The sequence below is a fragment of the Fusarium redolens genome (assembly GCF_020744475.1).
Source record: "Fusarium redolens strain MPI-CAGE-AT-0023 chromosome Unknown BKA55scaffold_5, whole genome shotgun sequence".
Lineage (NCBI taxonomy): Eukaryota > Fungi > Ascomycota > Sordariomycetes > Hypocreales > Nectriaceae > Fusarium > Fusarium redolens.
The window spans coordinates 638,327-665,765 of record NW_025763668.1 but is presented as its reverse complement, the minus strand read 5'-3'; the positions used below and the strand labels follow the sequence as shown (position 1 = coordinate 665,765).

The following is a 27,439-nucleotide window of genomic DNA, read 5'->3' as shown; positions in this document are numbered from 1 at the left end:
ACTAAGATCCAATTGCAACCAACTCATATCTTCTTGACTCATGAAACCTATCTCTGAAACAGATTTCGTATCCAAAACTCAAGCCAGAGAATATCCAAGGAGTATCTTGGCACTCTCAACAGCAGATTTAAGCGTTGCTGTCGATGAAGGAGCGGAGAGCACCAACGCGGGCATAGACACCAGACTGGTTGGGACGAGCACATCCGTTACCCCAAGAAACAGCACCGATGACAGTGTTGGAGCTGTCGACGATGGGACCACCGCTGTCACCCTGGCAAGAGTCCCTGCCACCGGAAGCAACACCAGCACAGAACATCTGCTCGGTGATGGCGGAAGTACCGTACTGTTGTCGGCAGGTAGCACGAGAGACGATAGGGACAGTAACCTTCAGAAGGTTGACGGGAGTAGTGGTTCCGCCCTCAGAGGTAGCGCCCCTGGATGGGAGTTAGTATATGGTGTTTTAGATATCAGAGAACAGCTTACCAGCCAGCAACTGTGGCAGAAGATCCAGCGGCAGGGTCGGATCCGGAAGCAGCCAGACGAGCATAGCCGATGTTTCCACCGGCGGGAATGGAAGTGGAAAGCTTCAGGATAGCGACATCGTTGTTGTTTCCGCTGTAGCTAGGGTGAACCCTGACAGACGAAAGTCGAGAGGTAACACCGCCAGAAGTGCGAGACTATCGTAGAAGTTAGTCAGTGTCAACTATATTCGTCAAGAGTAGATGAGCATACAAGACTACCAGCACGGATCTGGAAACCGCTCTGGGCGTATCCGGAAACGCAGTGGGCAGCAGTCAAGACGGTGTTGGCGTTGAGAAGGGTACCTCCACACCAAGGGCCGTTGTTTCGGCTGATGCTCACGATGAAGGGAAAGTCACCAGCGCTGGCAGAAGTGCCGCCAACAATGTTGGGAATCTCCTGAGGAGCGGCAGCAGCCAGGGGAGCAACAAGTGCAACGACGGAAGCGAACTTGACCATGGTGAAGAGATAGATATCCAAGAGAAGAGAGTTGAAGAGTGAAGAGTGGATGGTGATAGACTATTCGAATAGTCCATCCTCATCCTTTTATATTCGAGAATCAACATAGATATGGAGGCTGTTGCGGTTTCTTACCTGCCTCTCTGGTTACTATCCCGCGATAAGCTTGCTTGGATGTATCTTCGGAGTTTGCGAATAGGCGGACCTGCCTTTCTGGTACTAAGCTCCGTTGTTCCGTAGTCTACTTCGGCATTCAGAAGAAGCATTAACCTTATCATGCTCCCGTGAAAGTGATCGGCATATAAGACCCTTGGCAGCAGGGGTTGGTATCCCGATGAGGAAAGTCGATAACTCTATCGACAATAACACTGTGGATATGACGGATAAATAGGACGTATGGTAAACACTGGACGAAAAAGAGGTTCAAGATGAATATAATCATAAAGCTGGTAAGAGTCATCGTATAACTGATCTACAGCGTGTCTTTGATCGGCTTATTCCCCTCAAGATCTACGATTAATGCCGAAGGATCAATCGTGTCAGCACTATATAGACCAACCGGAGTTATTTAGCCCGAGCAATCGCCAAGCATCAAAGCGCATCTGCACTACTACTCTGGGCGGGGTTCACTGCTATAATTCGGTCATGCGCCATCAATCACAATGGCCCAATATTCTGAAACTGGAAACCACATAGAACTTTTGTAGCCCTCACCACGCAATAGCAGCCCTGCGATAACGCACGCATTAGCCTGCATAGGGCAAACCTCTTTGGCCAGTCTGTCGCCTACTTTCTTCAATACACCTCTTAAATCGCTTATGCCAATACTTGTTGCATCCTATTCCATCCTTTACCTTCCAAACATAGCATCTATCTCCGTCTTATCTTTTCTGCCGATCATGCTAAGTCTTATACGAACACCTTCTCGAATGATGCGGGATATTCTCCCGCCGTGTTTGCTAGTTCAGCTTGTAGATCTTTGCGAATAGATGCCCTGAACTAGAGCTGAGGTAGATCACTTTTGGAAGGTACTTTTGATTGAAGAGATCGTAAATCAAGTTTCAAGAGGTGCTAGACGGACTTTGCATAGTTTGAAAGAGGAAGGACGTGAAGATGCGTGAAGTTTATGATCTGATGCTCACCGTATCTTTGAAGGATCGATATGTCGTGTCGGAAGTCTCCACTGTTGAAGGCTTGTAAGAATTCGGCTCTTTGATCAAAGTTCCTCCGAACGGTTTCAATGCGTGGTTTGCATATGGACTTTCTAAGAATGGGGGATATTGAGGCCAGAAACACGCATATCATTGACCAGACGGATGATAGATGGGTGCAAATTGTGCGGTTGACCAAGTCTTGACATTTAGACGCCAGCTGCTGGATAAGAAGTTCAAGTATTTTAAAGGTCATGTTGGAAACATGGAGTAAACATCAAAGAATGAAATTTGAGTACATATTCAATTGGTCAAATTTGATGAATAAACACCACCATCAATTGATTAAATCCAACACAGAAAGGAAATGCTATGCTTAGGGTGGTGGCTAACTGAATCGCTTGGAATTAACACGGCTTTGCTGGAACTTTAATTTAAAACAGCCACTTAATGCTGCCTGACAAAACGCCCATGCGGTGTAATGAGTTCATGAATCATGCAGCAAGAGAATGGCCTTTCACATGCTGAGCACTAAAACAGCAATGTCATATCGCCATCATGGCAAACTGCAATTTGAATGACTGACTTGCTATACTATCCAGCTTCAATATTAATAATAATAATAATAATAATCACAAGTTCGCACTTTCAAACCAAAGCGACAATTGATGCTGTGTCTTCAATAATAAGTAAATGCCCTGATGCAAAATGTCAATACAGGGTAGGAATACGATGTTTGTCAGTTTATCCACTAGCGATGACGCCACTAATTTCCCTCGCCAAAAGCTGAGCCCTCAGAGCCAATAATCGTGGCGCTGCCCCTGAAAGCCCCTCTAAAACTAACGGCCTCAGCTCAAATGGCGCTGCGACTATCGATAAAGCTTTTCTAAAAACACTCAACTAACGAGCCGCTTGATATTTTTGGGAAAACTAGTTATCAGTAGCTTCAAAGGATCTACACTAAATAATGACAGCCAAGCCAACACGAGGTCGTTAAGGCAGAATTTGCCAGGGGGAGAGAAAGATTAAACCCAGAATTCCCCCAAACTTTCTTTTCTCTAGATTGTCGCGTTTTTTTTTATAACCGGAAAATCACGGTTATCGTAGAAATGGCTCGCCATTTCGTCCGTTCGTTTGTTATTGCTACCGTCCTTAGCCCCTTCGTTAATGCTGGGCCATGCCGTCCCTCTTCGAGCTCCGTAGCGGTCGTTACGACTACTGTTGAGTCCAGTGCCGCGACTGGTTCTGCTACGACTCACACCACGGAGTCGAGCTTGACCGAGTCTTTATCTGGTACCTCAACCGAGACTTCTTTCACTATTAGTGAGAGTGGCTCAACCACTGAGTCTGGTGTCTCCACTGAGACCAGTCTCACCATCAGTGAGAGCGAATCAGCCACCAAGTCTGCGTCTGCGTCTGCTGTCTCTACCGACACTGCTACAACCCTCACCGAGCAATCCACCCAGTCCCTCTCTGATTCTTCAACCGAAACCACTCTCACCGCCAGCGAGACTAAGTCTGGTTCCATCAGCGCCGAGCAGTCGACCTCCACGGATTCTGCCCTCTCAACTGACACTACCACTACCGCTAGTGAGAGCGACTCATCCACTGGCACCACTCTGGGCACAACCACCTCAACCGAATGCACCGTCCCAGATCCTCCTGTCTATGATGATCCCTTTACTGCCACCTACACCGAGGAGCTTCCCGCGACCACGACTGAAGCTGCTACCACCACTACTGAGGCTGCCGCTACCATTGTTCAAGTTGTCCCGAGAAACTTCGTCCGAAGAGGTCATCCAGAGATATTTGTCAGGGATGCCACCACTGAAGACGCTCCCGCCACCAGCGAAGGTGCTGCCACCACTACCGAAACTGTTGCTACCACTTCGGGAGATGTCACTACTACTGGAGAGACAACTGCCACTTCTGAAGATACCACTACTACCACTGAAGGTGCTACCACCACCACCGAAGATGCTGCCACCACTACTGAAGATGCTACCACCACTTCTTCTGAAACTGCCACCGGTTGCATCAATAATATGGAGAAACCAACACCTGAAGGCGCCGTCTGCGGTGCAAGGGGATACGTATGGGGAGGTTCCAACGATTGGAGATACTTGAGCGAAGGCATTTCGTCCACTCTCCTTGATTGCTACACGTCTTGCATGCAGAAGAGTAACTGTGTGACATTTATATTCGAGAAAGACATGCAATGCTCTCTCTATGCAGGTACTATCACTCAGCTCAGCCCGGACCGAACCGGTGTCAAGTATTATGAGACGCGCTGCTTCTGTGACACCGGCATTGAGCCAGCTCCGACCTGCTCATACGACACTTCCATCGTCAACGGTGGCTTCGATGACGGCAAGTTCTCTCCATGGCAGGAGGATCCCAATCCTGGCGGCAAAGATCCCGTCGCCTTGAGGCCCGTTCCTGGTGGCGAGGGCGGTACGTCTTATCGGCTCCAGACTGGCCAGTTTGACTTCGACAAGAGCATGTGGATTTATCAGGATGTCAAGGCCTGCCCAGGCACTAGGTTCTACTGCAGCTATAGGTGGTGGTGGGATGAGTACTACTCGATTCGCCAAAATGATGGTAGCAGCTTGGTTCCATATGTCCGGGTTTACCAAGACGACGACAGGATCGGGAACAGATACCCCATCGGTGCGGTCCAGACAAAGACATGGATCAGCGCAAATTTCCAATTCACTATACCCGACAGTGGAGAGACTAGGATTTGGTTCGTTGCTAGCAGTCCTCAAGGTGAATGGATCAACGAGAGCGATGACCCTTGTGTGCCCGAATGGGTTCACCGACCTAACTCGTTCGCGTTGGACTCGGTATATTGTAGCAGCTAGAAGATAATGAGAAGACTTCTGTTGGACTCAAGGATACTGCTTTTGAACTTTTCTACTTGTAAATATATTTAATACTAGTATATTTCCCTCCATATACGGGTTCATTCATGCTTGAAGAGAAGTGGAACATAGCCATTCAAATATATCCCAGTTCCTCGAGAACCTCCATTTCAAGATCCTCTCGATCCTGCTTTGTAAAAATACCAATTTCTATACCCTCCTTGGGAACCCAACCGCTCTCCACATCCGGCGATAATTCTACCTTTGCCCTCTGTAGCCATTTTGCCTGGAAATTTCGGCCGACATTCTTCGTCTTGCGACTCTTGTCTGATACATCCATTGCTCGGAGCGCCTCCAGTAGCTTAACAGCCGGTTCGCCCCTTGACAACAGATGTCGTGGCTGCTCTTCGAACAGCGTATGCCAACTGAATGACAAATTGGCCGATCCAAGCTCTTTGTCTTTGTGACCGTACTCATATGCGAAAGGGCAGAAGACAGCCATCTCCCAGTCTATGATAGCGGCTATGGCCCATTTATCGCCGATGGAGACATCGTCGCGCTTTATCAGAATGTTGCGAGGCTCACGGTCTGCGAATATTGGTATGCAATGGGCTGGGCTCTCACCGGTCCCACGCAGGCCTCTCATCGAGCAAGCCAAACAACTCAGCTGGCACGCCTCGCATGTGTGGTTCTGCTTGGATCTACATGTCGTGTAGTTCAATTACTCATGAGGTTATACTAGGGCGCTGTACGTTGCGTCTTTGACCCACCACTTGACGCTCTTGAGGCTGAATCCATGGTGCTTGAGTGAGTGTCTGACTTCCCCCCACCAGGGTTAGACCTTTTTGCTGTGATGATCTTGGGTAATTTCATTCATTTTGTCCATATTTTTCATTGGGATTAATTCTTTTAGGGATGAAAAGAAGCGTGCTGTGATGAGAGGCTTAAACATTGGACTGTGAAACAAGGCATCGTCAGCAGGGCAACCAGCGAATCCTACCCTGTCTCGTCCAGAGTATGCACCAGATCTTCCTATCACTGTTCCATTCAAACCCTAGCGTTATCACAAGGACAAGATATGCAATTGCTATGTCATTTGATAAAGTTGGGTATACGAGAGACTCTTATTTGTTCTTATTTATCAACTACGCCTGCTTCAGCGGGCCAAGTCCTCAGCCTCTGGCTGCCAGGACATATTGGGCATTAATATCGGCTTCGGTGGCCACTCCCCAGCTACATGATTACACTCAAATTGATGTAGCCCTGAGCCAACCAATCTGCCCTTGATTCGCTCATCATTATATGCCTGGGCTGGATCATCACTTAGCTCGGACGGCAATGTGACAAGAGCAGATGAGTTAGGCGGAACGAGTAAAGACATCTTGAATAAGCCAGTGTCTGGCGTCCACGTCCACTTGCACTCAGTTCTACCATAAGGTCCATCAAAGCTCGTCTCAGCCCAAGTCAGGCTCCCTCCCGGGATTGGTTTGACACGGAAGACCTTCCATCCAGGAGAAGAAGCCATAGGTGCAATACCACCGACAGTTCCATGTAGCCAGTCTGCCACAGCACCTAAAGCATAGTGATTGAAGCTTGTCATGCGACCTGGGTTGATGCTTCCATCGGGCAACATGCTGTTCCAACGTTCCCAGATTGTCGTTGCGCCCATCGTAACTGGGTACATCCAACTAGGGCAGGACTTCTCACAAAGCATTCGGTATGCTAGCTGGGGTTGCGCTGTCTGTGCGAGTGCGTGGGTGATGAGTGGAGTACCCGCGAATCCAGTTCCGATCTTGAACTGAGCGGCTCGCACTAACTTAGACAAAGCCTTTGCTGCAGCGTTGAGTTCTCGAGATTCCTTCTCACCGTCACGGTACAGGGAGAAGCATATCGCCAGTGCGATACCTGTTTGAGTATTCGACATCAAGTTGCCTGCTGGCGTGATGTATCGATCCTGAAACAAAGACCGCAGACGGAGCGCCTCAGCATCGTATTTGTCAGCTAGGTCGAGCTTGTTCAATAGCCGACAAACTTTGGCGAACACAGACGTAACATGAACTAGATACGCATCAGCCACCATGACTGAGTCAGTTCTCGAATATCCCGGCTGATCTGGTGGTGCCGTGGGATCGAGCCAATCGCCGAACTGCCACCGATCTGGATTCCATAACCCATCGCCTCCTTCTCTATCAACACCTTGCTCCAGCCAGGCACGCATGCTCTCAAACTGCTTCTCAAGCAGATTAGAATCGCTACTGCTTGTATACAATGAATATGGTACAATAACAGTAGCGTCGTGCCAAAGTGCTTGTGGCATTCGTTTCGGCCAGCCGGGAAGACGAACATCCGGGCATACCAAACCGGGGACACCATCTGGGCCATCCTCTAGCAATTGCTCAGCAGCTAGTTCATCAAGCCATCCTGAGAGGAATCCGGTTGTGTCGTAGAGGAATGACGCTGTGGGACAGAATATCTGGATATCACCCGTCCAACCAAGCCTTTCATCGCGTTGAGGACAGTCTGTTGGTATGGAAAGGAAGTTACCTTTCATCGACCGGACCACATTCTCATGAAGCTTGTTGATAGAGCCATTGGAGCATCTAAAATGACCTCGTCTTGTCATATCGCTGTGCATGACAAGTGCTTCGACATTCGCATCGTCGTCACCAAGACGAACGAGAGATTCCGCATCAAGAGGTTCTGCGTTGGCACCAAAGACTTCAATCTGTACGTAGCGAAACCCATGAAACGTAAACTTTGGAGTCCAGTCTGTTATTGGTTTGCCTGAAGCTATGATCGTGTCTGTGCACTTGGCATGGTTGAGTGGGCGAGAGCCAAGTTCACCATGCTCCATGACCTCGGCATGCTTCAATGTCAGAGTCGCGCCAGCAGGGAGTTCCAAGGACTTGATGTGAAGTTTCCCTACTAGGTTCTGACCAAAGTCAATGATTGTCTTTCCAGTGCTGCATTTAAACACATGTGACGGTCTGATAGTTTGCTTGACTCGAACAGGAGGGACCTCAGATTCAACCAAGCGCTCCGCAGGCTTCCTTCCCAATACCTTTGTAGGAAATGAGACAAAGCCGGCACCAATTTTGGCCCCTTCTGAGGCAATTCTGTTCCAACTGTCGCACTCGAGACGGTTATCATAGGTTTCACCATTATACAACTCGCTGCTGACAACAGGACTTGGTGTACACTTCCAACTGTCATCTGTCACAAGTCTCCACGGTTGTTCCTTGGGGTCATGTGTGATCTCAAGCTGGGCAAGTAGAGAAAGCTCCTTACCACCATAGTTGAAGCGAGTCCCACCTCTAAAGCCGAGAGTGCCAGCAAACCAACCCTCACCAACCTCCGCAGCGATTACGTTTCGAGAGCCTGGCTCAAGGTTCAGATAATGCCCGACATCAAGGGTCCGGTACGCCAGGCGATGCTGATAGCTTGTCCAGCCTGGAGCCATGCACTCGTCACTTGCGAGGTGACCGTTGATATAGACGTTGAACACCCCGAGGGCTGTGATGTATAATCGACACTTTGATGCCTGTTGCTGAGAGAAGTGATCAGGAGTGGTGAACTCTTTTCGAAAGCGAATAGGCTGAAGTGGCGCTTCTGGTCCATGATGTGAAGCTGGAGTTATGAATGAAGCAGCCCAGTCATTGGGTGAGAGTAAACCAGTTTCGACAGTGGCAGGTAGTGACCAGTCTGTTGGTTCCGAGTCAGATGCACCGTATGCACGAACCCTCACTGTAGCCCTTTCTCGAGATTGAAGTGCTGCTGCCAGCCATGGTACAAGAACAGATTGTTCACTTTCGACATGGTATGTAGTAGTCTCTCCTTGGGGTCGAGTTGGTGTAGGGAAAGATGTGACTTCGATATCGTATGCCTTCTGGGTCCAGTTCGACGGCACATCAGACGGCTGAGATGTGAGGAATTGCCAAGATATCCGAGGTTTGGATTGGCCGATTCCAATACCATCATAGTGATGCTCAAAGGTCGGCTTGGATATTGTGAGTGGCACCATGTTCGTCTGCTTCAAGATCAACGAAATTGCCTACAGGTTGCCGGGGACCGCGACTGGAAGGCAAAGGAAATGATGTGGCTTAAGTTCTAGACCCAGATACAAGCTGAAGAGTCGTATTTCGGTCGTCAATCGACCGACCTGAGCGACTAGTCCGGCTCTTGAGTCGTATCGCCAAGCTATTCAGCGAGGTTCTGGTGGATGAAGTGAACAAACTATGGAATTAACACGATCCTCAGTGGTCAACCCTCAGCCCTCAGAGTATCCAATCGGATGCACAGCCCATCGGACTCGCCCATCATTGGCTTAACTTACTGCTAACCTCGGATCTCCAAACTCGCTACCCCGGAATCTCCACAATCAGAGCATGGTTCCTCCAGAGAAACGCGGGGGAAACCCGGGGATTCGGCCAATCGCTCAGATGACCCTTCAAATTCGGTCTATCTTGTAGCGAATCAGGACTTCAAATTGACTTGATATCTCCACTGGGAGAAGAGAGAACATCACAACATCAAATCAACCTGAGAAGGATCATCTATCTTTGAGAGAACATCTTCGAAAACGTGAGAGTATCTTACCAGCGTATTCACAATGGGTCGTTGGCGTACTATCTCCATCGCCTTGGTCGTCACCATGGGAGGATTCACCTTCGGCTTCGACTCGGGTATGTCTAGAACACGCTGAAATGACCGGAACGCGTTCTTTGACTGTGTATCATAGGAATCATCGCGACAACCTTCGGTCACCAAACCTTCCGCGTCTACATGTACGGACCTTCCCAAGCTAGTACATCCCTCGCCGGTGCCATCGTATCATGCTATAATGCCGGTCAAGCCATTGGAGCTCCAACAGTTGGCTACCTTGCCGATCGCTTTAGTCGCAAGTACACCATCGCCTTTGCTTCCCTTCTCGCTATTCTCGGAGCCGCTTTGCAAGCTGGTGCCGTTCATGTGGGCATGATGATCGCAGGTCGGCTCATCGCCGGTCTCGCTTGTGGTCAATTCCTCGCTGTTGTCCCAGTCTACATCGCTGAAGTTGCTAAGCCCTCTCAGCGTGGTTTCCTTGTTGGTCTTCAGGGTTTGATGGCTGCTATTGGGTTCTGCATCGCGAACTGGGCTGGATATGGAGGTGCTTTTGCGGTCGGTGATGCTCAATGGCGAATTCCTCTGGCCATGCAAATTCCTGTCCCTTTCATCCTTATGTTCGCAGTGTTCTTCGTACCGTTCTCACCTCGTTGGCGTAAGTCGCATCCACCTAATCACCCCTAAGGTTCTCTGCTAAAACTTCTTCCAGTCGTCAGAAAAGGACGCCACGAAGAAGCCCGCCGCGTCCTCAATCTCCTCCACAATACGGAAGGCGAGACGTTTATCGAACAGGAACTCCTCCAGATCAAACAACAAATCGAACTCGAAGCCTCTGCTGAAACAAGCAGCTGGGCATACGCGATCAAAGAGCTCTTCTCTATGCGATACCTCCATCGCACGCTCATGGCGGCTTTCATCGTCTCTCAGTCACAGCTCTCAGGCGCATCTGTCATCCAAAACTTCCAGAACACATTCTACGCCATTGTTGGTATCACCGGTCGACAGTCACTCCTCGTGTCTGGTATCTATGGCTTTATGGGTGTTATCGGAACTGTCATCTACTTGGGTGTCGTTGCGGATAGGTGGCCTCGTGCTCGCACTCTCTGGACTGGCTCGCTCGCTTTGTCCGTCTGCATCTCTATCTGCATGGCTTTGAGTGCGACCTACGGCCAGGCTGGAGAGAGTAACATGGCTGGAGCTAGAACCAGCATCGCTTTCATCTTCATCTACTCCGCAACCTTCGCCATCTTCTTCAACGCGATGATCTGGGTTGTCCCATCAGAGCTGTTCCCAACATTCCTTCGATCCAAGGGCATGGCCTTCGCTGTTTCTTCCAAGTCTATTGTTGCTATCGTTCTCAGTCAGATTACTCCTTTGGCGCTTGCTGAGGTTAGCTGGAGGTTCTATGCTCTCTTCATCGCGTGCAATACTGCCGCCGCTGTCCTGTACTTCTTCTTCCTGCCTGAGACTGGTGGCAAGACCCTGGAGGAAATCGCCGAGCTCTTTGGTGATGCTGTGGCGGTGGATATGCATGCCAATATTGAGAAGCTTGATGCTACCAGCGTCGTTCATGCTGAAGGCAGCGAGCCTCGCAAGTAGGATAGACCAGTGTCACTACAGAGGAGGAACAGAGAGATTGCCGAAACCTCGAGGCATTTGACTGATGGTTTTAGGATTAGTTTGAATGAATGACTTTCCAACACATTTTCGTCCGAGTAATAATGAATTCCTCCTTTGAGATACCAAATGAGTGACAATAGATCCTCCCCTCTGTGCTTCTCCCACTCCACTCCCCCCCACGAAGGCCAATCTTGTATGTTGCAGCCGTAGCTCCTGTGTACGCGATGAGCTGTCTTGTCTTCTATTGACAATGCAAGAGCTGGCGGATCATGGTGCACTTACATAACGTGACTAAGGTTTACTAGCCATTTCATCAATACGATCGGGTTTAGTCCTGAAGTTGTTGAGTTAGAACCCTAACATCCAGTCTTCTAGTTATTAGATCACGTCCGTGTTGATTCAAGTAGGTACAAAGTCCATGCATCTCCAAACTTGGTCTTCAATGAAGTAAATACAAGTAGAGTCTGTCGAGGACAAGCCATCTTTACTCCGCAGCTACCCCAGTTTCCCCGTCCCCCCAATCCATGATCCATGGGGCTTGCCTAAATGGCTTCTTAAGAAAAGTCAAGAGCGAGCTCCAATGGCAGCCTAGCTGACAAAGGATCCGCTCCTGGCCCTTCTTGAGAAGGCGACCTAGGCAAACCCCCGGATCACAGGCTGAGATCACAGGGGAATTCCACGGTAGCTGCGAAGGCACCTATAGAGGTCAAGTGAGTTATGTGCAACCTGTTCAATTATAGGCAATGGGGGATAGAACTTTACCCATGAGAGAAGGGCATGCTGCGTGAGACCAAGATGGTTCATAACTCGAGCAAGAGCATCACGACCACCGTCAATATCAACGGCACCAAGAATTGCTTCAACAGCCGTAGCAACCATTCCGGAAGAGACCCTGGTAGTTCCTCCATTCATGTTGATGCACCTATCAAGGCCATGGCCCATGCCGACTTGAGCAAGGTTGTCGTTACTGTTCGGGTCACGGCGAAGCGTAGTCCAGCAGTCTGATTTGGTTAGCCAGATACACTCCAACATGCTCGCGAAGGCCATCACTAACGTTTCGCCAGTCCTCGCTTGATCCAGAGGCTGCACAAGTAGGATGCAGCTGCGGAATCGCCGTAAACAGCGAGACGGTCGTTCTTGGGCATGGCTTTGAAAGAGCCATCCAGGATACAAACCGACATTGCGTCCACGGCTGTGTTCAGTGCTTGTGCGCAGAGAGTTTTAGAACTAAACTCGTATGCGATGATGGATTCACATTCCGAGACCCTTCGACTGAACCGGGGACAGAATGTCATGATTGCGATGGGTTTCTAGAGGTAGAATGTCACGATGAGATTGTAAAATTGTGAAGTTTGATGAGAAGCGGTGAAAGAAATTTGAAGTGTTTCGATGTCAACAATGTCATGAATGAGGGGTACATGCATAGGCGTGTTGTAAACATATCATTGGCTGCCCAAGGTTGGCTGCAGGTCAGTACTGCATTTGTTAGTATCTGTTAAGGTGTACCTCTGAATAAAGCCTTTTCCATAGGATCATCAAGTCATGGTTATCAGTCTTGGTCTCCTTACAAGGCTGTTCTGCCAAAAGAGATTTCACCGGCCATCCCTCTGTTAACATCCTTTCCTGACTCAAAGGTTCATCAATACGTGACAATGGTCGTTCCCTTTCAAAACGAAGGGCTCAAATCGACTTCCAAGAACTTCTAGGTAGGTATGTCTCAATTCAGCTGACATAACCCTGTCCTCGTCTGGCCCTTTCATGTTAGAGTCTCCGCAATGAATATTGTTCCAGGGAGATTTGCTACTTGTGTCCAGCAACGTCTGGTATTAGTTCTTTACCATGTTTGTCAGAAGAGAGTCCATCCCTCCAACATGATTACATGTACCCAGATGGATGGATCATAATCAGTACGCCCAAGTCAATAAACCATCTAACCCTATCCCAAGCAAAGCCCTCAAGAGCAGTAGCACAAATTATAAATAGCTACGGCCAATTGGTCTGATTGGGTTCAGCGTAAAGCATGTAAGATCTATGGAATTGAGTTTCTTCATGTCCGACTGATCCGAAGTAGTGGTTTCATCGTCAGCATCGGCTATCCTCTCCCTTACTGAACCTCCCTTTCAGCCTTTGAAGATGTAAGGCAACCAGCTCAGTGATACCTTGGATCGGACAGCTCGGCTACCTCCCGAGTGGCTGTGCGGCAACTATCCATATCAGAGACCAGAAGCGAATGTTTTCGGCCTGACGCTGTTTCAAGAAGGTGATTAAGTCAAGACCCATATCTGGCTCGTATCGCTAAGGCTCTTCAGACCCATCAGCGAGAGTGCCGAAAACAAGCTTTCCAAGAGCCGGGGATTAAATCACCGTTCTAGATCGTCCACCCCAAAAAACCATCTTTCCCAAAACCATTGGTTGTTGTGTTGTAATCTGCCTCGAGCCAGCAATTACATGTGGGGATCTCAATGTCTAAGCCTCATGATGATGACTACTATTTTCGATATTGACTTTCGGAACGTGCCGATAGTCCTAATGCCCTGGTCAAGGGAGACGCTCGGCAGCGATATCCGCTCCGTTTTAGCCGCTTTTGCTGAGAAGTATCATGATGCGCTGTTTGGACGGTCGCCTGGGCCTTTGAGAAGACGCGTCAGCTCATAGCTTCTGAGAGCTCACAGCTCTTGAAGATCTTCGGCGGTAAAGCTCCTTGTTCTTGATGGTGTTGTCGAGAATCATTTTGTTTGCATGAACAAAGGTTCGCCATCGCAAAGTCTACCCGAATGATAAACGACATTTCCTTAACAGTGAACAGCCTCTGCACTGAGATTATGCGTATAGGATCTTCGAAAGACTTTGCAGATTGCTTATAACAACAGCTATGCTATCTATCAATTCAGAGGGAAACACTTTCGTTCCCAAACGCAAAGGAAATAACGATCAAGCAACTTGAGACCCAGCTATTTTGATTGGACCTGTCGTAAAACAGGCTGAAGCATAGCCCCGTGAGTGGCTTCAATTAAATCTGGGGTAATTCAGGGCGAAGGGAGCATTGCATTGTCAATTGCTAAAAGTATCGAATCTTGAATACGAACAATGCAAGGCAGCTCGGTAGCGACGGGATATTTCTCCACTTAAACAAGGTTGACATAAAGGCACAGCTAGCTCTAGCTGTGGCAGTGCTCCATGTTTTTATGACAGCCCTGTCAGCTTCATTGCCGATCAGCCGTGTTTGACTAAGAGGCCGATATCCGAGACGGGAAGTTTCAATATTCACGGTCCACAGGTGCTTGAAGCTCACTTGACCTGGGTGAGGTCCTGTGTAAGCTCAGAGGTATATAACCTTATGAGCCCTCCAGCTCTTAAAGTATCATTCACCATTCACAACACAACTCTCTCATCCATCTTCTGAACACAGACCAATCACACACACACTCAGCTACCAACTCAAACCTTCATCATGCTTCTGAACAAGGCTTTCCTCGGCGCTCTTCTCGCCATGGGCACAGTCACTGCCATCCCCAACCCCGACGCCGAGCCCGCTGATATCGAAGCTCGCAGCATTCTTCACCACTGCGGCAAGCATGCTTCCTGGGATCACGCCAAGAGCGAGTGCGTCTGCCACGACTCCGGCAAGGTTTACACCAAGAAGCACCACAAGTGCAAGTGCCCCAAGGGCGAGAAGTGGCACCACATTGAGAAGAAGTGCAAGAAATAAACGCCTGCACCAAACATCCCTTCGAACGATCATGACAAGACGACCTTGGCATCCATCTCAAAGGCTTCATATATACTCGACCGACCTACATTTCATGGACTGAGTACTGGATTACTGGCTTTGAGAACTGGCGGTTTTGCTTAATTGATGGAGGGATCTTGGAGGGGGCATTGTGTAACTGTACTGTTTATATATTGTGTCAAGAAACATATACCTTGAATCAAGTCTTATTTGGCTCTTAAATCCCATATGCATTGCTGTTCATATATTTAGGCTGAATGAGTGATACACCTCAGCCTTGCGATGCCGACGAGCCGTGCTACTGCATACTATGACCGAATATCAATATCAAAAGCGTCCTAGTGCCATGAAATCATCAAGTCGGCCCGAATAACAACATTGATAATAGATCTCAAGTTTAAGTCAAGAAATTCTGGGGACCCCAGATTTTACTTCATTCAGAGGTTCTCGTTTTTCAATACCTCAAGATGAGGGTCGTTATCGCTCATTTAGTCGCCGCTTTACTATCTTCCAGCGCCTCAGCATCAGCATGTGTATGTGCCTCGGGGGCAAACAAGATGAAATGGAAACTGCTAATAGATCCAGTGTCATCAATTGACGGGGAACCTCGGCGGCAAAGTCAGCTTTCCTGATACCAAAAGCTACAACGCCACGATATCTAGCTACTGGTCTAAACAGGAGTCTACCCTTCACCCTGCCTGTATCCTGCAGCCTACCACGGCCCACGATGTTTCATCCGCCTTGAAGATAATCAGCACTCATAAAGACTGCAGATTCTCAATCAAGGGTCATGGTCATGCTCCTGCAGCAGGTTTTGCAAACGCAAATGGCGGTGTTACCATTGACATGACAACCCTGTCCTCCGTATCTCTCAACAAGAAGTCAACGATTGCAAGCATCGGCGCCGGTGCAAAGTGGCTCGACGTCTATCAGCATCTCGACGGCTCAGGTGTTCAAGTGGCTGGCGGTCGAAACGGAAACGTCGGCGTTGGAGGCTTGCTCCTTGGTGGAGGAATATCTCACTTCACTACTAAAGTCGGATGGGCTTGTGATAAGGTGATTAACTATGAGGTCGTACTTTCCAATAGCACTCTGATCAACGCAAGCAAGAAAGAGAACTCAGACCTGTTCCTCGCTCTGAAAGGAGGGGGTAACAACTTTGGAGTTGTTACGCGCTTTGACATTGAAACATTCCCGCAGGGCGATATTTCTACTACAAGCATCTCTTACGACATTTCGGAAAGGGAGGAGGTGTTCCAGGCTTTCACGGACTTACTTGATTCATCGTCATACGATCCTGCAGCGTCTTTGGTTGCTGGTCTTCTTTATAGCTCAGCATCTAAAGCATGGTCATTGTCAGCTTCGGCTGTATACACAAAGCCAATTTCCCAACCAAAGATCTTCAAGGGCCTAGCAGAAATACCTCACACAAAGCTGGTCAACAACATCACGACATTGGCAGACTTTGCTGATGAGAAGGATACGCCGCCATTGTAAGTCCCAATGTTAGGGTTGAGTGAACGGCTCTGACAGATCTAGGAACTGGCTGTTTGCGACAGTGACTCTCGAGCCATCCGCCCAAAACATGCAGCATATGTTTGATACCCTCAACGACACTATCTATTCGTTTAACCCCCAGGGTGGTGTGACATGGAGTATCGCTTTTGAACCATTAGTCGCAGCAATGCTGAAGGGTTCCAAACACACAAACGTCCTGGGCCTCGAATCGGCCAATGATGGCTACAGTACGTATCCCAGAATCATCGCATGAACATGCGCTAAAAAAAAAAATGATAGTTGTTCTTATCTCAGCGCTATGGCCGAACTCAGCTGTCGACTCGAACGTTGAAGAGAGGGCCAAGAAGGTACTGTCAGCATGGGAAGAAAATGCTCGCGCAAAGGGACTGCTGCAGAAGTTCCAGTATCTCAACTACGCTGCGCCATACCAAAGACCGTTTGAGTCATATGGCCCTGATGAGCTGGAATTTCTCAAGTCAGTCAGCAAGAAGTATGATCCTGCCCAGATCTTGCAGAAGAGAGTTGGTGGCTTCAAGCTCTGAACTCAACGAGAAGGCGTCGCAACGTCTTACCCCGAACAGATATCAGGAGAGACGGCAGCACTCGTCATCTAGAATACATAAAGACCATAATTAAACAGGCCGTCAAGGTTTCCAAGCAAAGAGTCTAGCGTACATTTCATGTATCTCATATATCTCGATCTACCAGGTATCACATCTATCTAACATCCTAATCCCTCGACGCCTTCCCCTTCAATCCAAAAACACCAAAAAGCATCATGAAAATGTGAGCAATCATCGTATACAAACCCCCACCGATAAAACAAACCGCCGCAACAGGATCGCCAGCGCCTCTTCTAACCGCGCCAAACATCCACTTTGCATCTTTCTTCGCCTCGCCAACCGCCCACGTTAACGGCGATGGCTTAGCAGGTCTCTCCTTAATCTTGGGTCTTGAGCCAGGGAAATCAGCGACGCCCTTCCTTTTCCCTTCGAGATCTTTCAGAGTGAGGGTGTGATTCTCGTGTTGTCGGTTGCGAACGCTTTCTTTCGCGAGCATACCGCGGATAGTGTCTTTTTCGGAGGCCGTGTTGTGGTTCCACCATTCTTCGACGGTGGTGAACATGTATTTCTGGATGGGTGTTTTGTGGCGTGGGAAGGCGGGATGATGCATGATTGTGAGGATCTGGCGGATCGTTTCTTCTTCGTTGCGGAAGGGATCATCCCAGCATTTGACGACCTGTTGGGTTGTCCAATTGGTCGTGACGGATGATACGAGGCCGGCAGGCTGGTTGAGAACGTTGCTGAAGTGGTCTTTCGAGATGTCCGAGTGGCTGGGGTCAGACCCGTCGCCATCAAGATATACCTCAGCAGAAGTCGACTTGGCAGCTTCAGCATCAACACGCTCTTTCGCTGCCTTGAGCGCATTGCGCAACTGCATGATAGAGCTCTCAATCATGAGCGACAAGTACTTGAAGACAAGCTGATCCGTGTATTTGCCCAACTGCGTGCTAGACTCCTCCGACAGCGGTTCAGCATCATGTTGTTCCGTGCGTTCTTGTATCCATTTCTTGATCCGATCGTGGAGATAGAAGATTGGTTCGATGGTCTGCCAGAGTTGATTGGCGTCGAGGCTACTCGCGGCAGTTGAGCTTTGTTTGTCTTCTTCGGCTTTCTTGAAGAGCACGCCGACGGTCTCGAGTTGTTGGAGGATCGGGTCGTTCGTCTTGGACGCTAGTTTGCTTATCGCTTGGATCGCGGCTTTGAGTAGGTCGAAGATGTGCTGGAAGGCGATTTCGCCGAGGTTCATTTCCTGTTTGCTGTCAGCGTGGGCATGAGAAAGGAGGGGGTTGGCTGTCGTACGTTCTCGAGGTTCTGCAGCGAGCCTTTGCACTGGAGGATGGCCATGTCGTCGGCTTCGCCAAGAAGACTGTGGAAGATATCGAGCATTCCGAAGGTTCCAGTCACGATGGGCGGTACCATGCGACTTCTCCATCGTGGAGTCTTGACGCGACATGCTTCGCCGACGAAGGCAAAGACGTCATGCTCGCCAAGCTCCTGGAGACACAGTTCAGTGAAGTTGCTGTGCGCCGAGAAATCTTCGAGAGTATGAAGCGCAGCGCCAAGATGAATGAAGGCTTCCTTCTTCGACTTTGGATCCTTTTCGCGCCCCAGTCGAATGCACTCGCGTAGCTCTCGCGTGACGTAATCAGCAGATGTATCCCAGCCTTTGCCCGAATTTGCGATGTAATTTTTCATGCCCGTCTTGGGATCGAACTCGAGTTCGCGTGGATCCAAAGGGCCTCTGAGTCTCTCGTCAATCTCCTTGGCATTACTCGGATATCCCTTGGGATTGTCGATATGCTCCACATGAGTGTAACATCCCAAGCGCTCGCGCGTCACCTCAAACTCGTCCGTCGCGAAGCCAAACTCCAAAAACCCCATGATGCTAACAATAGCTCTGAGAACCGGCTCGGGAACATTATCAAGGCCTGTTGTATCGATGATTTGCGAAAAGTCTCGTAGCCAGTTCCCAAAGTAAATTTGTCGTCGCTCTAGAGTTGAAAATCTGTAGTGCGTTACGAAACTGGCCGGAAGGTACCGAAGCGCTTCGACGATGTCGCCATGGCGCCAGACGTAGCCGTTGAATTCACTAGCACCCGCTACTTCGCCTGCTCCAAAGGCTGAGACGCGGTCGGCGAAGAGGAGGCATACGAAGGCGACGAGAAGAAGTCGTGTTGCCAATGTCATTTTGACGGAATGGGATGTGACGTCATAAATGCATTCAAGATTGACAAAAAGGAAGGATCAGCGTCATCGATGTCGTAAGGTTTTGCTTCCGGACTATTGTATCCCCGCGCCGAAGTATCCCTCCCAAACGGGCATTAATCATGGGGCTACTTTATACACTAACGGAAATAACCAGATATGCTGCTGGAGATAGACTCAATTTGATGTCGGTGATCGCGCCAGGCTCCTGCTAATTATGAACTTTATTTCAGTCTATAGTCGCTCCCTAGAGCTTTGCACTTGCTGTTAAAGTGAAGAGATTTCGGCTGTCAGCAGCTATCTCCACATGGCCCTTCAGGCCAATCGGCTCTCCGTTAGTGCTCGCAAGTGTCGCCAGCGTATGCTCATCACCATGGTTTGCAATGAATCTTTGTCCGTTCTCTACCAGTCTTCCAATTATGTGGCCGAGTTTCGGTCCCTTTCGATCATAGTCCACGGTATAAGTCTGCAACAACGTTAGACAAATGCAAGTGATGGGAGCATGGCACAAACCTCAATTACAGCTTCGCCTTTCGCTGTCGGGGTAAACGCTGGGCCTTGAGGAACATCACCATTATCAAGAATTTCTCTTCTCACATAAGCGGAAGCATCGCGCCGTGGATATGCCGATAAACAAAGAGCATGCTGCCAGGATAGAACTCCTCCGTTCGCAAGCACCAGGCCGTTTTGATGCTCTCGGCGTCGAATGACTCTTGTCATCTCCGCAATTGCCTTAGTAAAGTTTTAGATAAGATACTTCAAAGCATTCGAGCAACCTACGTGAAGGGAGTAATTGTTGCCTGCACCACCGAACGAAGTAAGGCCACCAAGTAAAGTAATGGGCTTGGTTGGCTTCTGAACATTGAGACCGACGTGCTTACACGCAAGCTTTGGGACAATAGGAAAGCACCTGCGGAAATGTTAGTTCACTTTGGCGTGAAGGTACCTGAACTCACGAGTAGAAGTCGAAGCAGTCGATGTCATGCTTGGTGAGCGCAGCGGATTCGAGGGCCTTGTCGATAGAGTACTCAATAGCAGGGCTGGAGAAGTAGTTGGCTCGCTCCCAGACTAGGTTAAGTATCAGCAATTACCTCAGTTGAGGGGAACAAAGTTGACCGACAATGTGAGCTGTCGTTCGAGCCAGCGCCGCCAGTAATGTACACCCATTTATCCTGGGGTACACCTAGCTTCGTAGCATACTCGACAGAAGTGATGATACAAGCCGCCGCCAAGTTCACACCGTTGAAGGCATTCATCAACAATGGGTCTAGATAATTAGCTGGTAGTCAGGATCCGCGGAAGATGTACATACAAGGCGTGCATATCATTCGATTATGCTTCGTTATCGTCTTGATAGCATCAATATCCCGAGGTGTTTCGCCTGCTCTCCAGCTAATCGGATGGTCACAAGCAACCTTGTCAAATTCGGCGTAAAGGGCTGCTGACTCGTGATGGTTCTCATGGAACGTCTGTTGGCTATGCTTTCTATATGCATTTTCATATAGAGGGTATACTTGGATTGGCATTCCAATGGAGTGTGAAGCGCCAACATCTTCGTCTTATCAGCCAGTTCACTTACAAATATTCAATCTAAACTGACCTTTCAAAAGCGCAGGATCACTGGGGCCATATAGCTTTGCATCAGGTGACATCTCAATCCATCCCGGAGGAGGAAGACGTCCGGCTTTCTGACACGCAAATACTGAACCACGTCAGCCAAGTACTCTTCATCTAAGATAAACATTAACTTACGTGATGCCAAAGCCTCCCCTCCTGTAACAACAGCTAGCTTTGTTTCCCCTGCCGCAACTCTTGCAGCTGCCGCGTCGCACAACAACGCAGGAGTATGGCCTCCATGGCTCGAGAGCTCAAGATGGGTCGGCTTGACACCAAGTTTCTGGGCAAGGAGCTTTGGTAGATCATCATATGTCCAGGACCACGGAGGAACAACAGAAATACTGTCTACGTGGCCGATAACATCGACTGATGTGTCTTTAGCTGCATCGCGAATAGCTGATAAGATGAGCTCTGCTGGTTCGAGAGTATTTTCGAGCGTGAACTTCCTCTGGCGGATTTCTCCGACGCCAATAATAATTGGGGCCTGAGGCGATGGAGACATGATGTCAATCTGAGTTATTACTGAATGTAAAAGAACCAATATTTCTGCATTTCACAATTGGTCTGCGCGATGCTGGTCGGTGTTCATTGCCTGTATTCGGAGTTATGAGGGGTATTTTTAGCCTCGGCATCACACGCGCCTCATGAGTCTTACTCAGCGAGATCATGACCATGACGGATCGCCAAAGGAGCCCTCCTCCTCGGCCTATTGTTTATTCTCCGTCGGCTCTTAGGTTATTAGAATATTTGTAATAGAACATCATGAAAACTGGGCTCCTCATACAATTCTGCTCCGATGATGGAGACAGCCGGGCTTAGGACATCTCGGACACTGTCAATAGCCGAACGCCGCAAACATCGTATTTCATGACTCAGAAGGACTTGGCATGATACGATGGCTTCAGAAGTCTTCATAAGGCACATTCTCCCCGCTTGAAGATGAAATTTCAACACCACATCCAGTGATTCTTTTCTCAGTATGACGTCGAAACCGCCTTCGCTTGTCGAGGTTGACAGCCTCGACATCCATGTCCTGATTAACGACGAAATCGATCAAATCTCGCCGAGCCCAAATCCTCGGGTTCAGCATGCACAATCGTTCGCTGGTGTCCCGTTGAGTCCCGTATCGGATCCGAGTGCCCGGGGAGGAGCTCGATTGGAGATGCCAATGAGAAACATCTGTTGTGGCGCTCATGGCCTTTCCTTGTTCATCGTGAGATGGGCTTTTCTGATGCTGGCAACCGGGACTAACCCTTTGACAGACAGCGAAGAAGGACGACAAGCCTCACACGTTACTCTTTGATGCTGGGCCCGAGGAAGATGTATTTGAGAAGAACGTCCAGAGACTCAGACTCCCAATGGCTGACATAGGTGCTATTGTCCTTTCGCATTGGCATAGAGATCACTCTGGTGGGCTTCTCTCAGCGATTCGGCTCGCCAGCAGCGGGAGGTCAGATGGCGACCAGGTCATTGTTGCGCTTCCTCCAGATAAGCCAGCGTTCAGAGGAATCATGTTCGATCAACCTATTTCACTAGAGGCAGACCCTACCATGGAAGAGATCAATGATGCGGGTGGGACGACAGTCGTGTTGAATGAGGCGCGTACTGTTCTAGATGATGGATTTCTCATATCTGGAGAGATTCCGCGACAGACAGATTATGAGGATGGCATCCCAGGTGGTGTGCGGTATGATACTGCGACAGGAGAATGGCTCAAAGATGAGTTGATCATGGAAGAGCGATTCGTCATGTGCAAGCTCAAAGGTTATTCCCTCCACTACACTCAAGTCATCACCTCATCTAACACTTATTCAGGCAAAGGCCTAGTCATCTTCACAGGCTGCAGTCACGCTGGTCTCATAAACATTGCCAGACACGCGAAAGTCATCGACAACAGCCCCATCTACGCTATCGTTGGCGGCTACCACCTCGCAGATGCGTCACCTGAAAAGATGCAGCAGAGCATGAAGGACCTCAAGGATCTTGAACCGGCCTTGCTGATGCCAGGGCATTGTACTGGATGGAGGTTCAAGGGCCTTGTTGAGAAGGAAATGCCGGGTCAGATGGCTCCCATATTTGGTGGAACAAAGTATACACTGTAAAGACGACATGTTTCGCTCGTTCTGGACTTGAAGAAGTGCCAGTGCGGCCAATGCTGCGATAAACGTGCTGGGCAGCTCAGCAGTTCAATGAACGCATAACCATTTGATCGCGTAACGAAAGGTCAGGGCATCTTCCGTACCTTCATCCTTAGGCAACAAGTCCAATTTTCGTACGCTTGATCCTCTCCGCCCCCGTCTCGGGATGTAACGTCAAACAAGAACAGGGAGGGGTTCCCCGCAGGTAAAATACCCCATGCGTTGGTGATCGACATACCTTAACGCAAGATCAAGATGCGCACCTATGAGCAATTGAATCAGTGATCGTATGCTAGCTCGTGAGGTAACCGCACCTATTGAATCGTGAGTATGGTGTCATAAGTTCCGTTATTTTCTGGTCTGCAGGGTAGACCCGGAAGTTTAATGGCTAAAAGCCTGGAAGCCGGTTTAAATACGCGGTTTCACGGACAGAGCGAGTATAAGAGTAATGGAATATTCCTAGAAGTATTGTCCAGCGTGCATTGATAGCTCTCTTCTTGTCATCAATATGACTTCCCTCGTTTTGGCTGCGCTTCTTGCCAGCGCATATGGCAAGACTGTGAAGTCTCCTACTCCGCCAATGGGGTGGAACAGTTATAACCATTACAACTGTCGGCCTTCCGAAGATATCATCAAGATAAATGCCAAAGGGTTGGTTGATCTTGGTTTCAAGGATCTCGGCTACAGTATCGTCACTGTAGACTGCGGATGGCCTTCGAGGGACCGAGATAGCAAAGGGAGACTCCAATGGAACGAGACTTTGTTCCCGTCGGGTCCTAAAGCTCTTGGAGATTACATCCATGATCTTGGTCTGGAGTTTGGTCTTTACTCGGGTGCTGGATATCTTCAGTGCGGTTCAACTGACATTCCTGCTTCCCTTGGTATGTCCATCACTCGTCTGCCCAGTGGCCATGTGCACTTGATAACACCGGCTAAGTACAATAGACTATGAGGAGATTGATGCTAAGTCGTTCGCGGAGTGGGGAGGCGATACTCTCAAGTAAGCGAGCCCAGCTGTTGCAAAATTCGGGTCATCTAACAGTTTCAGATATGATAACTGTTATGCGACATCCAAAACCAACATGGTCGACGCCGACTCAGCTGAAGCAAAGAGCCCCAACCGCTTCATTAAGATGGCTGCAGCCATCAATGAAACTAATCGTGACATCAAGTACTTCCTTTGCCAATGGGGTATTGGTGAAGATGTTCCTCAATGGTAAGTTGTCACAGCAAATTGCAGTTTCTTTTCTGACAAAAATCAGGGCTGCTCCTCTAGGCAACTCATGGCGAATGAGTAATGATATCTTCAATGCCTGGAGAGCCATTTGGCGCATTACAAACCAGGTTGTCGCTCACGCCAAGTATAATGGGCCAGGTGCTTTTGCTGATATGGACATGTTGATGTGAGCAACGACGCTGACCCTTCCTGGCACCTACTAACCACCGTAGTATCGGTCTTGGTGCACTTTCACACGACGAAGAACGCTTCCACTTCGGCTTCTGGTCCATGATGAAATCACCTCTCATCATTGGTGGCGTAATGGATGCCAAGCAAATTCCCGCTGAATCTCTCGAGATCATGTCAAATAAAGAAGTCATCGCCATCAACCAAGATCCTTTAGCCGAAGCAGCCAAGTTGGTTATCCGATACACTGAAGAAGAATGGGATGTCTGGGCTGGAAACCTCTCTTCCAACCGCAAGGTCCTTGGCGTTGCGAACTGGAAGAATGAGACCCAAACCGTGAAGGTCGATCTGTCGCTGATTGGGGTTGAGAAGGCGGCGGCACGAGACGTTTGGGCTCATGAAGATCTTACCATCTCAGGTATCCAGGAGTTCAAACTTGCGCCTCATGAGTTGCGACAGCTTGTCTTGTCCGACATCAGTGCAGTCTCACCCCCCAAGTCGGCGGGGTACTATTCAGCTGAAGACGCGACTCTCTCAGGTTCAGCTTCTCTCGTCGGTTGCAAAGACACAGAATGTCTTCCAGCTCACAAAAAGGTCGGGTCCATCGGAAAGGGCGCCAAAGTGGCCTTCAAGTCAGTAAGCGCACCCAAAGACGGTCCGGTATATCTTGGCATCGATTACATTAACCACGAATACCATCACACGATCGGCGACTGGGAGACAAACTCCCGGAACATGTCAATCTCAGTCAACGGAGAAGATTCAAAACGCTGGGCATTCCCGAATGCCGGGGGTGATTGGTTTGAGAGCGACCGGCTGACAGTTCTTGTCGATGGGTTCAAGAAGGGAGATAGCAATGAGGTGACCTTTACTGCTTCAGCTTCGGGCAATTGGGCGCCTGATTTGGTTGGGTTCGAGGTCCTAGAGTAGTCGAGGGCCCGCATGTTGAACAACATGCTGGTTTTGTAAGGTTGAAGTGAAGGCTGGGCTTGATAGGCACTCATAAACTCCTTCTCAACAATCTTGTATAGCTTTGAGTCGTGCAGTGAGAATGTCTCGTTCTTTTGATCTGCAATATCCTTGTCAACAGCATCGGGTCTAGCTCCGATTGGCGAGACATTTGTTTAAGCCGAATACCCTACAGTTCAATAACGGAATTAAAAGTCGAGCCTCGCCAGGCAGCAAAGCACCAATACTTACCATAAATAATTCGCTTGCATTGATAGTTTGACTTCGCGAAGTTCAGCGTGTCGAAGTAGACTTCCTCAAGGTTAAATTGTGAGCTTTGATTCGAGTTCATGTTTAACCATAAGTGAGATTCAGATCTGCTCACGATTGGCGTCAACAACACCCCGAACGAAATGCTTGAATGGTGAACAACTTTGATAAACAATCCGCCGATATTGCGGGAGAAAAACATGACAATGGAGGGAAAATATCCTTCACAAACGCCAGCATTTTAATTGCCCGGATTGTCCTAAGCAGTTCTATTACACAGCCAGTATCGCGGCTAAGCTTCGGGTAATTAGCCGATGTTGCCTGATGCGGCAAAATGCGGGGGAATGACTTTCTTTGCATCTCAACTTGTTAAGCGAGACAGGGTAAAACATCGAAATGAAAACCGCAAAAAAAGCAAAAAGAAATCCCCGAAACCTGGATCGAACAAGTGACCTTTCGGTGAGATGTGTTATCAATTACAGCCGAACGCTCTTCCAGCTGAGCTATTCGGGGATTGTTGGTGAAGGGGCGCTACAATTCGGCGACATGTCGACAGCCGACACTGACGATCGCAGTATTCCAAACCGTTGGTGCTTGTTACTGTCGATGGCATTTCTATTTTGCAGAGAGTTTGAAATGCAACTTGAAAGTGTCAGGAGTACATGTTAGTCCCGGATGATTTCAAGGTCAATAGAGCAAAACATCGGTCGCTCCAGGCCAGCGAGGCCACCTGTACCAAAAAGACAGAACGGAACGCAAAAAAGAATACTGAACAGAAGAAAACAAAGGGACGATAACAGTAAAGACATAAAAAAAAGTTATAGCTAGCAGCTATCAGTTTCGATCTGATGACCTCCGGGTTATGAGCCCGGCTATGGGAATTGTTAATGCATGTTGGAGATGAGAGGATTCGAAATCACATACCGCGCTTCCACTGCGCCAAGCTGCTTTCTTGCGATGTTTTGCCGATTTATTTTCGCTCCCTATCAAAGGTCCCGTTCCTCGTACCACTTTGGATCCAACATTTCGGCTTTACTGTCTTCTTTATTGCGGGGTCTCGCTTGGATTTAACAGTTCGTTTGTTAAACACATGCATGAAACTCGGGCAGGAAGCTGTTGTCTGCAACATCTTCAGTAACATCCATGCATGACGCGTGACGTTTTCTCCAAGGGTATTTTCAGCTCGCTTAGCACTGACCATCGTGACAGCTTCTTGGGATGAAACGATGTAACCATCTCAAATGATCGGGCAACTTTTCCGGACAAGGATCATCTGCTTGTCAATATCTTTCGGCCGATTCTCTCGAATGATACCCCGATACCATCTACCGGGAAAGATGCACCAGAAGTCCCTGACTAACCCGCACTAAAACCTTCTCCTTAATCTGACGAGTCGCTCAAAATGTGGATAGTGAGTCATGGGGAGTCGGAAGAGTATTTGCGGAGGAGACATGACCCCTTTCTCGGGAGCACGTGGATTTTCTTATTTAATGGCTCCACGGCTGGATACGAGTTACTCGATTATTACCGTTTGCGCTTGAGTCAGGACGATCTGAAGTCTTATGATTCCGGGTTTAGTAATCGGGAAATTCCGATGCTGTTAGCCGGAGAAAAGAATCCTATAGTTCCTTTGACGGACTCTTTGTGCAGATTAGAGCGCTGACTCGGAGGCTTTTTAGCCCAAATAGTTTGGTTGACAGTTTGTCTACATCATCGATTTTGAGTCACGCCAAGAACAGGTACAAATCAGGTCTCTCTAAGCAACCGGACGAAAACGTCAATTGCTTAGCTCAGAAAAGGAGATAAAAAACTTGAGAAATTGAGAATGGA

At 48.8% G+C, this 27,439-nt stretch overlaps 11 protein-coding genes and 2 non-coding genes across 13 annotated transcripts; 5 read left to right on the top strand and 8 right to left on the bottom strand.

Moving 5' to 3' along the window:
• Positions 1 to 127: 127 nt before the first annotated feature.
• On the bottom strand, positions 128 to 978 carry BKA55DRAFT_507196 (trypsin-like cysteine/serine peptidase domain-containing protein; the record flags this gene model as incomplete). The annotated part of the gene is made up of 3 exons (XM_046187329.1): positions 128 to 434; positions 484 to 677; positions 733 to 978. The coding sequence occupies 3 exons, from the start codon at positions 976 to 978 to the stop codon at positions 128 to 130; spliced, it is 747 nt and encodes a 248-aa protein (XP_046051778.1).
• Positions 979 to 3,117: 2,139 nt separating this feature from the next.
• Positions 3,118 to 5,153, top strand: BKA55DRAFT_562015 (uncharacterized protein). Its single transcript, XM_046192210.1, has one exon. The coding sequence runs from the start codon at positions 3,239 to 3,241 to the stop codon at positions 4,991 to 4,993; it is 1,755 nt and encodes a 584-aa protein (XP_046051777.1). The 5' UTR covers positions 3,118 to 3,238; the 3' UTR covers positions 4,994 to 5,153.
• BKA55DRAFT_687354 (bacterial alpha-L-rhamnosidase-domain-containing protein) lies at positions 5,130 to 9,014 on the bottom strand (the record flags this gene model as incomplete). Its single annotated transcript, XM_046199054.1, has 2 exons — positions 5,130 to 5,581; positions 6,239 to 9,014. The coding sequence occupies 2 exons, from the start codon at positions 9,012 to 9,014 to the stop codon at positions 5,130 to 5,132; spliced, it is 3,228 nt and encodes a 1,075-aa protein (XP_046051776.1).
• A 517-nt stretch (positions 9,015 to 9,531) lies between these two features.
• BKA55DRAFT_735900 (general substrate transporter) lies at positions 9,532 to 11,255 on the top strand. Its single transcript, XM_046201313.1, has 3 exons — positions 9,532 to 9,675; positions 9,732 to 10,250; positions 10,305 to 11,255. The coding sequence occupies exons 1-3, from the start codon at positions 9,603 to 9,605 to the stop codon at positions 11,192 to 11,194; spliced, it is 1,482 nt and encodes a 493-aa protein (XP_046051775.1). The 5' UTR covers positions 9,532 to 9,602; the 3' UTR covers positions 11,195 to 11,255.
• A 444-nt stretch (positions 11,256 to 11,699) lies between these two features.
• On the bottom strand, positions 11,700 to 12,510 carry BKA55DRAFT_536769 (uncharacterized protein; the record flags this gene model as incomplete). The annotated part of the gene is made up of 3 exons (XM_046189863.1): positions 11,700 to 11,912; positions 11,978 to 12,216; positions 12,270 to 12,510. 3 exons carry the CDS (start codon positions 12,508 to 12,510, stop codon positions 11,700 to 11,702), a joined length of 693 nt encoding a protein of 230 aa, XP_046051774.1.
• A 1,924-nt stretch (positions 12,511 to 14,434) lies between these two features.
• BKA55DRAFT_562009 (uncharacterized protein) lies at positions 14,435 to 15,166 on the bottom strand. The gene has a single exon (XM_046192209.1). The coding sequence runs from the start codon at positions 14,955 to 14,957 to the stop codon at positions 14,646 to 14,648; it is 312 nt and encodes a 103-aa protein (XP_046051773.1). The 5' UTR covers positions 14,958 to 15,166; the 3' UTR covers positions 14,435 to 14,645.
• A 246-nt stretch (positions 15,167 to 15,412) lies between these two features.
• BKA55DRAFT_507004 (uncharacterized protein) lies at positions 15,413 to 17,005 on the top strand (the record flags this gene model as incomplete). Its single annotated transcript, XM_046187313.1, has 4 exons — positions 15,413 to 15,478; positions 15,531 to 16,438; positions 16,485 to 16,690; positions 16,743 to 17,005. The coding sequence occupies 4 exons, from the start codon at positions 15,413 to 15,415 to the stop codon at positions 17,003 to 17,005; spliced, it is 1,443 nt and encodes a 480-aa protein (XP_046051772.1).
• Positions 17,006 to 17,098: 93 nt separating this feature from the next.
• On the bottom strand, positions 17,099 to 19,266 carry BKA55DRAFT_295328 (heterokaryon incompatibility Het-C). The gene is made up of 2 exons (XM_046185576.1): positions 18,326 to 19,266; positions 17,099 to 18,275 (listed from the first exon to the last, which is right to left on the bottom strand). The coding sequence occupies exons 1-2, from the start codon at positions 19,211 to 19,213 to the stop codon at positions 17,193 to 17,195; spliced, it is 1,971 nt and encodes a 656-aa protein (XP_046051771.1). The 5' UTR covers positions 19,214 to 19,266; the 3' UTR covers positions 17,099 to 17,192.
• A 212-nt stretch (positions 19,267 to 19,478) lies between these two features.
• BKA55DRAFT_506733 (uncharacterized protein) lies at positions 19,479 to 21,350 on the bottom strand (the record flags this gene model as incomplete). The annotated part of the gene is made up of 8 exons (XM_046187289.1): positions 19,479 to 19,697; positions 19,745 to 19,963; positions 20,012 to 20,141; positions 20,188 to 20,299; positions 20,352 to 20,498; positions 20,544 to 20,789; positions 20,832 to 20,933; positions 20,984 to 21,350. The coding sequence occupies 8 exons, from the start codon at positions 21,348 to 21,350 to the stop codon at positions 19,479 to 19,481; spliced, it is 1,542 nt and encodes a 513-aa protein (XP_046051770.1).
• A 477-nt stretch (positions 21,351 to 21,827) lies between these two features.
• BKA55DRAFT_506689 (beta-lactamase-like protein) lies at positions 21,828 to 22,950 on the top strand (the record flags this gene model as incomplete). The annotated part of the gene is made up of 3 exons (XM_046187283.1): positions 21,828 to 22,061; positions 22,111 to 22,612; positions 22,664 to 22,950. The coding sequence occupies 3 exons, from the start codon at positions 21,828 to 21,830 to the stop codon at positions 22,948 to 22,950; spliced, it is 1,023 nt and encodes a 340-aa protein (XP_046051769.1).
• Positions 22,951 to 23,494: 544 nt separating this feature from the next.
• BKA55DRAFT_536764 (beta-L-arabinopyranosidase/alfa-D galactopyranosidase) lies at positions 23,495 to 25,321 on the top strand (the record flags this gene model as incomplete). The annotated part of the gene is made up of 5 exons (XM_046189862.1): positions 23,495 to 23,867; positions 23,932 to 23,986; positions 24,035 to 24,202; positions 24,249 to 24,389; positions 24,436 to 25,321. The coding sequence occupies 5 exons, from the start codon at positions 23,495 to 23,497 to the stop codon at positions 25,319 to 25,321; spliced, it is 1,623 nt and encodes a 540-aa protein (XP_046051768.1).
• A 713-nt stretch (positions 25,322 to 26,034) lies between these two features.
• BKA55DRAFT_t97 lies at positions 26,035 to 26,122 on the bottom strand. Its single transcript has one exon. It is a non-coding gene; the product is annotated as a tRNA-Tyr (tRNA).
• A 312-nt stretch (positions 26,123 to 26,434) lies between these two features.
• BKA55DRAFT_t96 lies at positions 26,435 to 26,558 on the bottom strand. The gene has a single exon. It is a non-coding gene; the product is annotated as a tRNA-Arg (tRNA).
• Between the last annotated feature and the right edge of the window lie 881 nt (positions 26,559 to 27,439).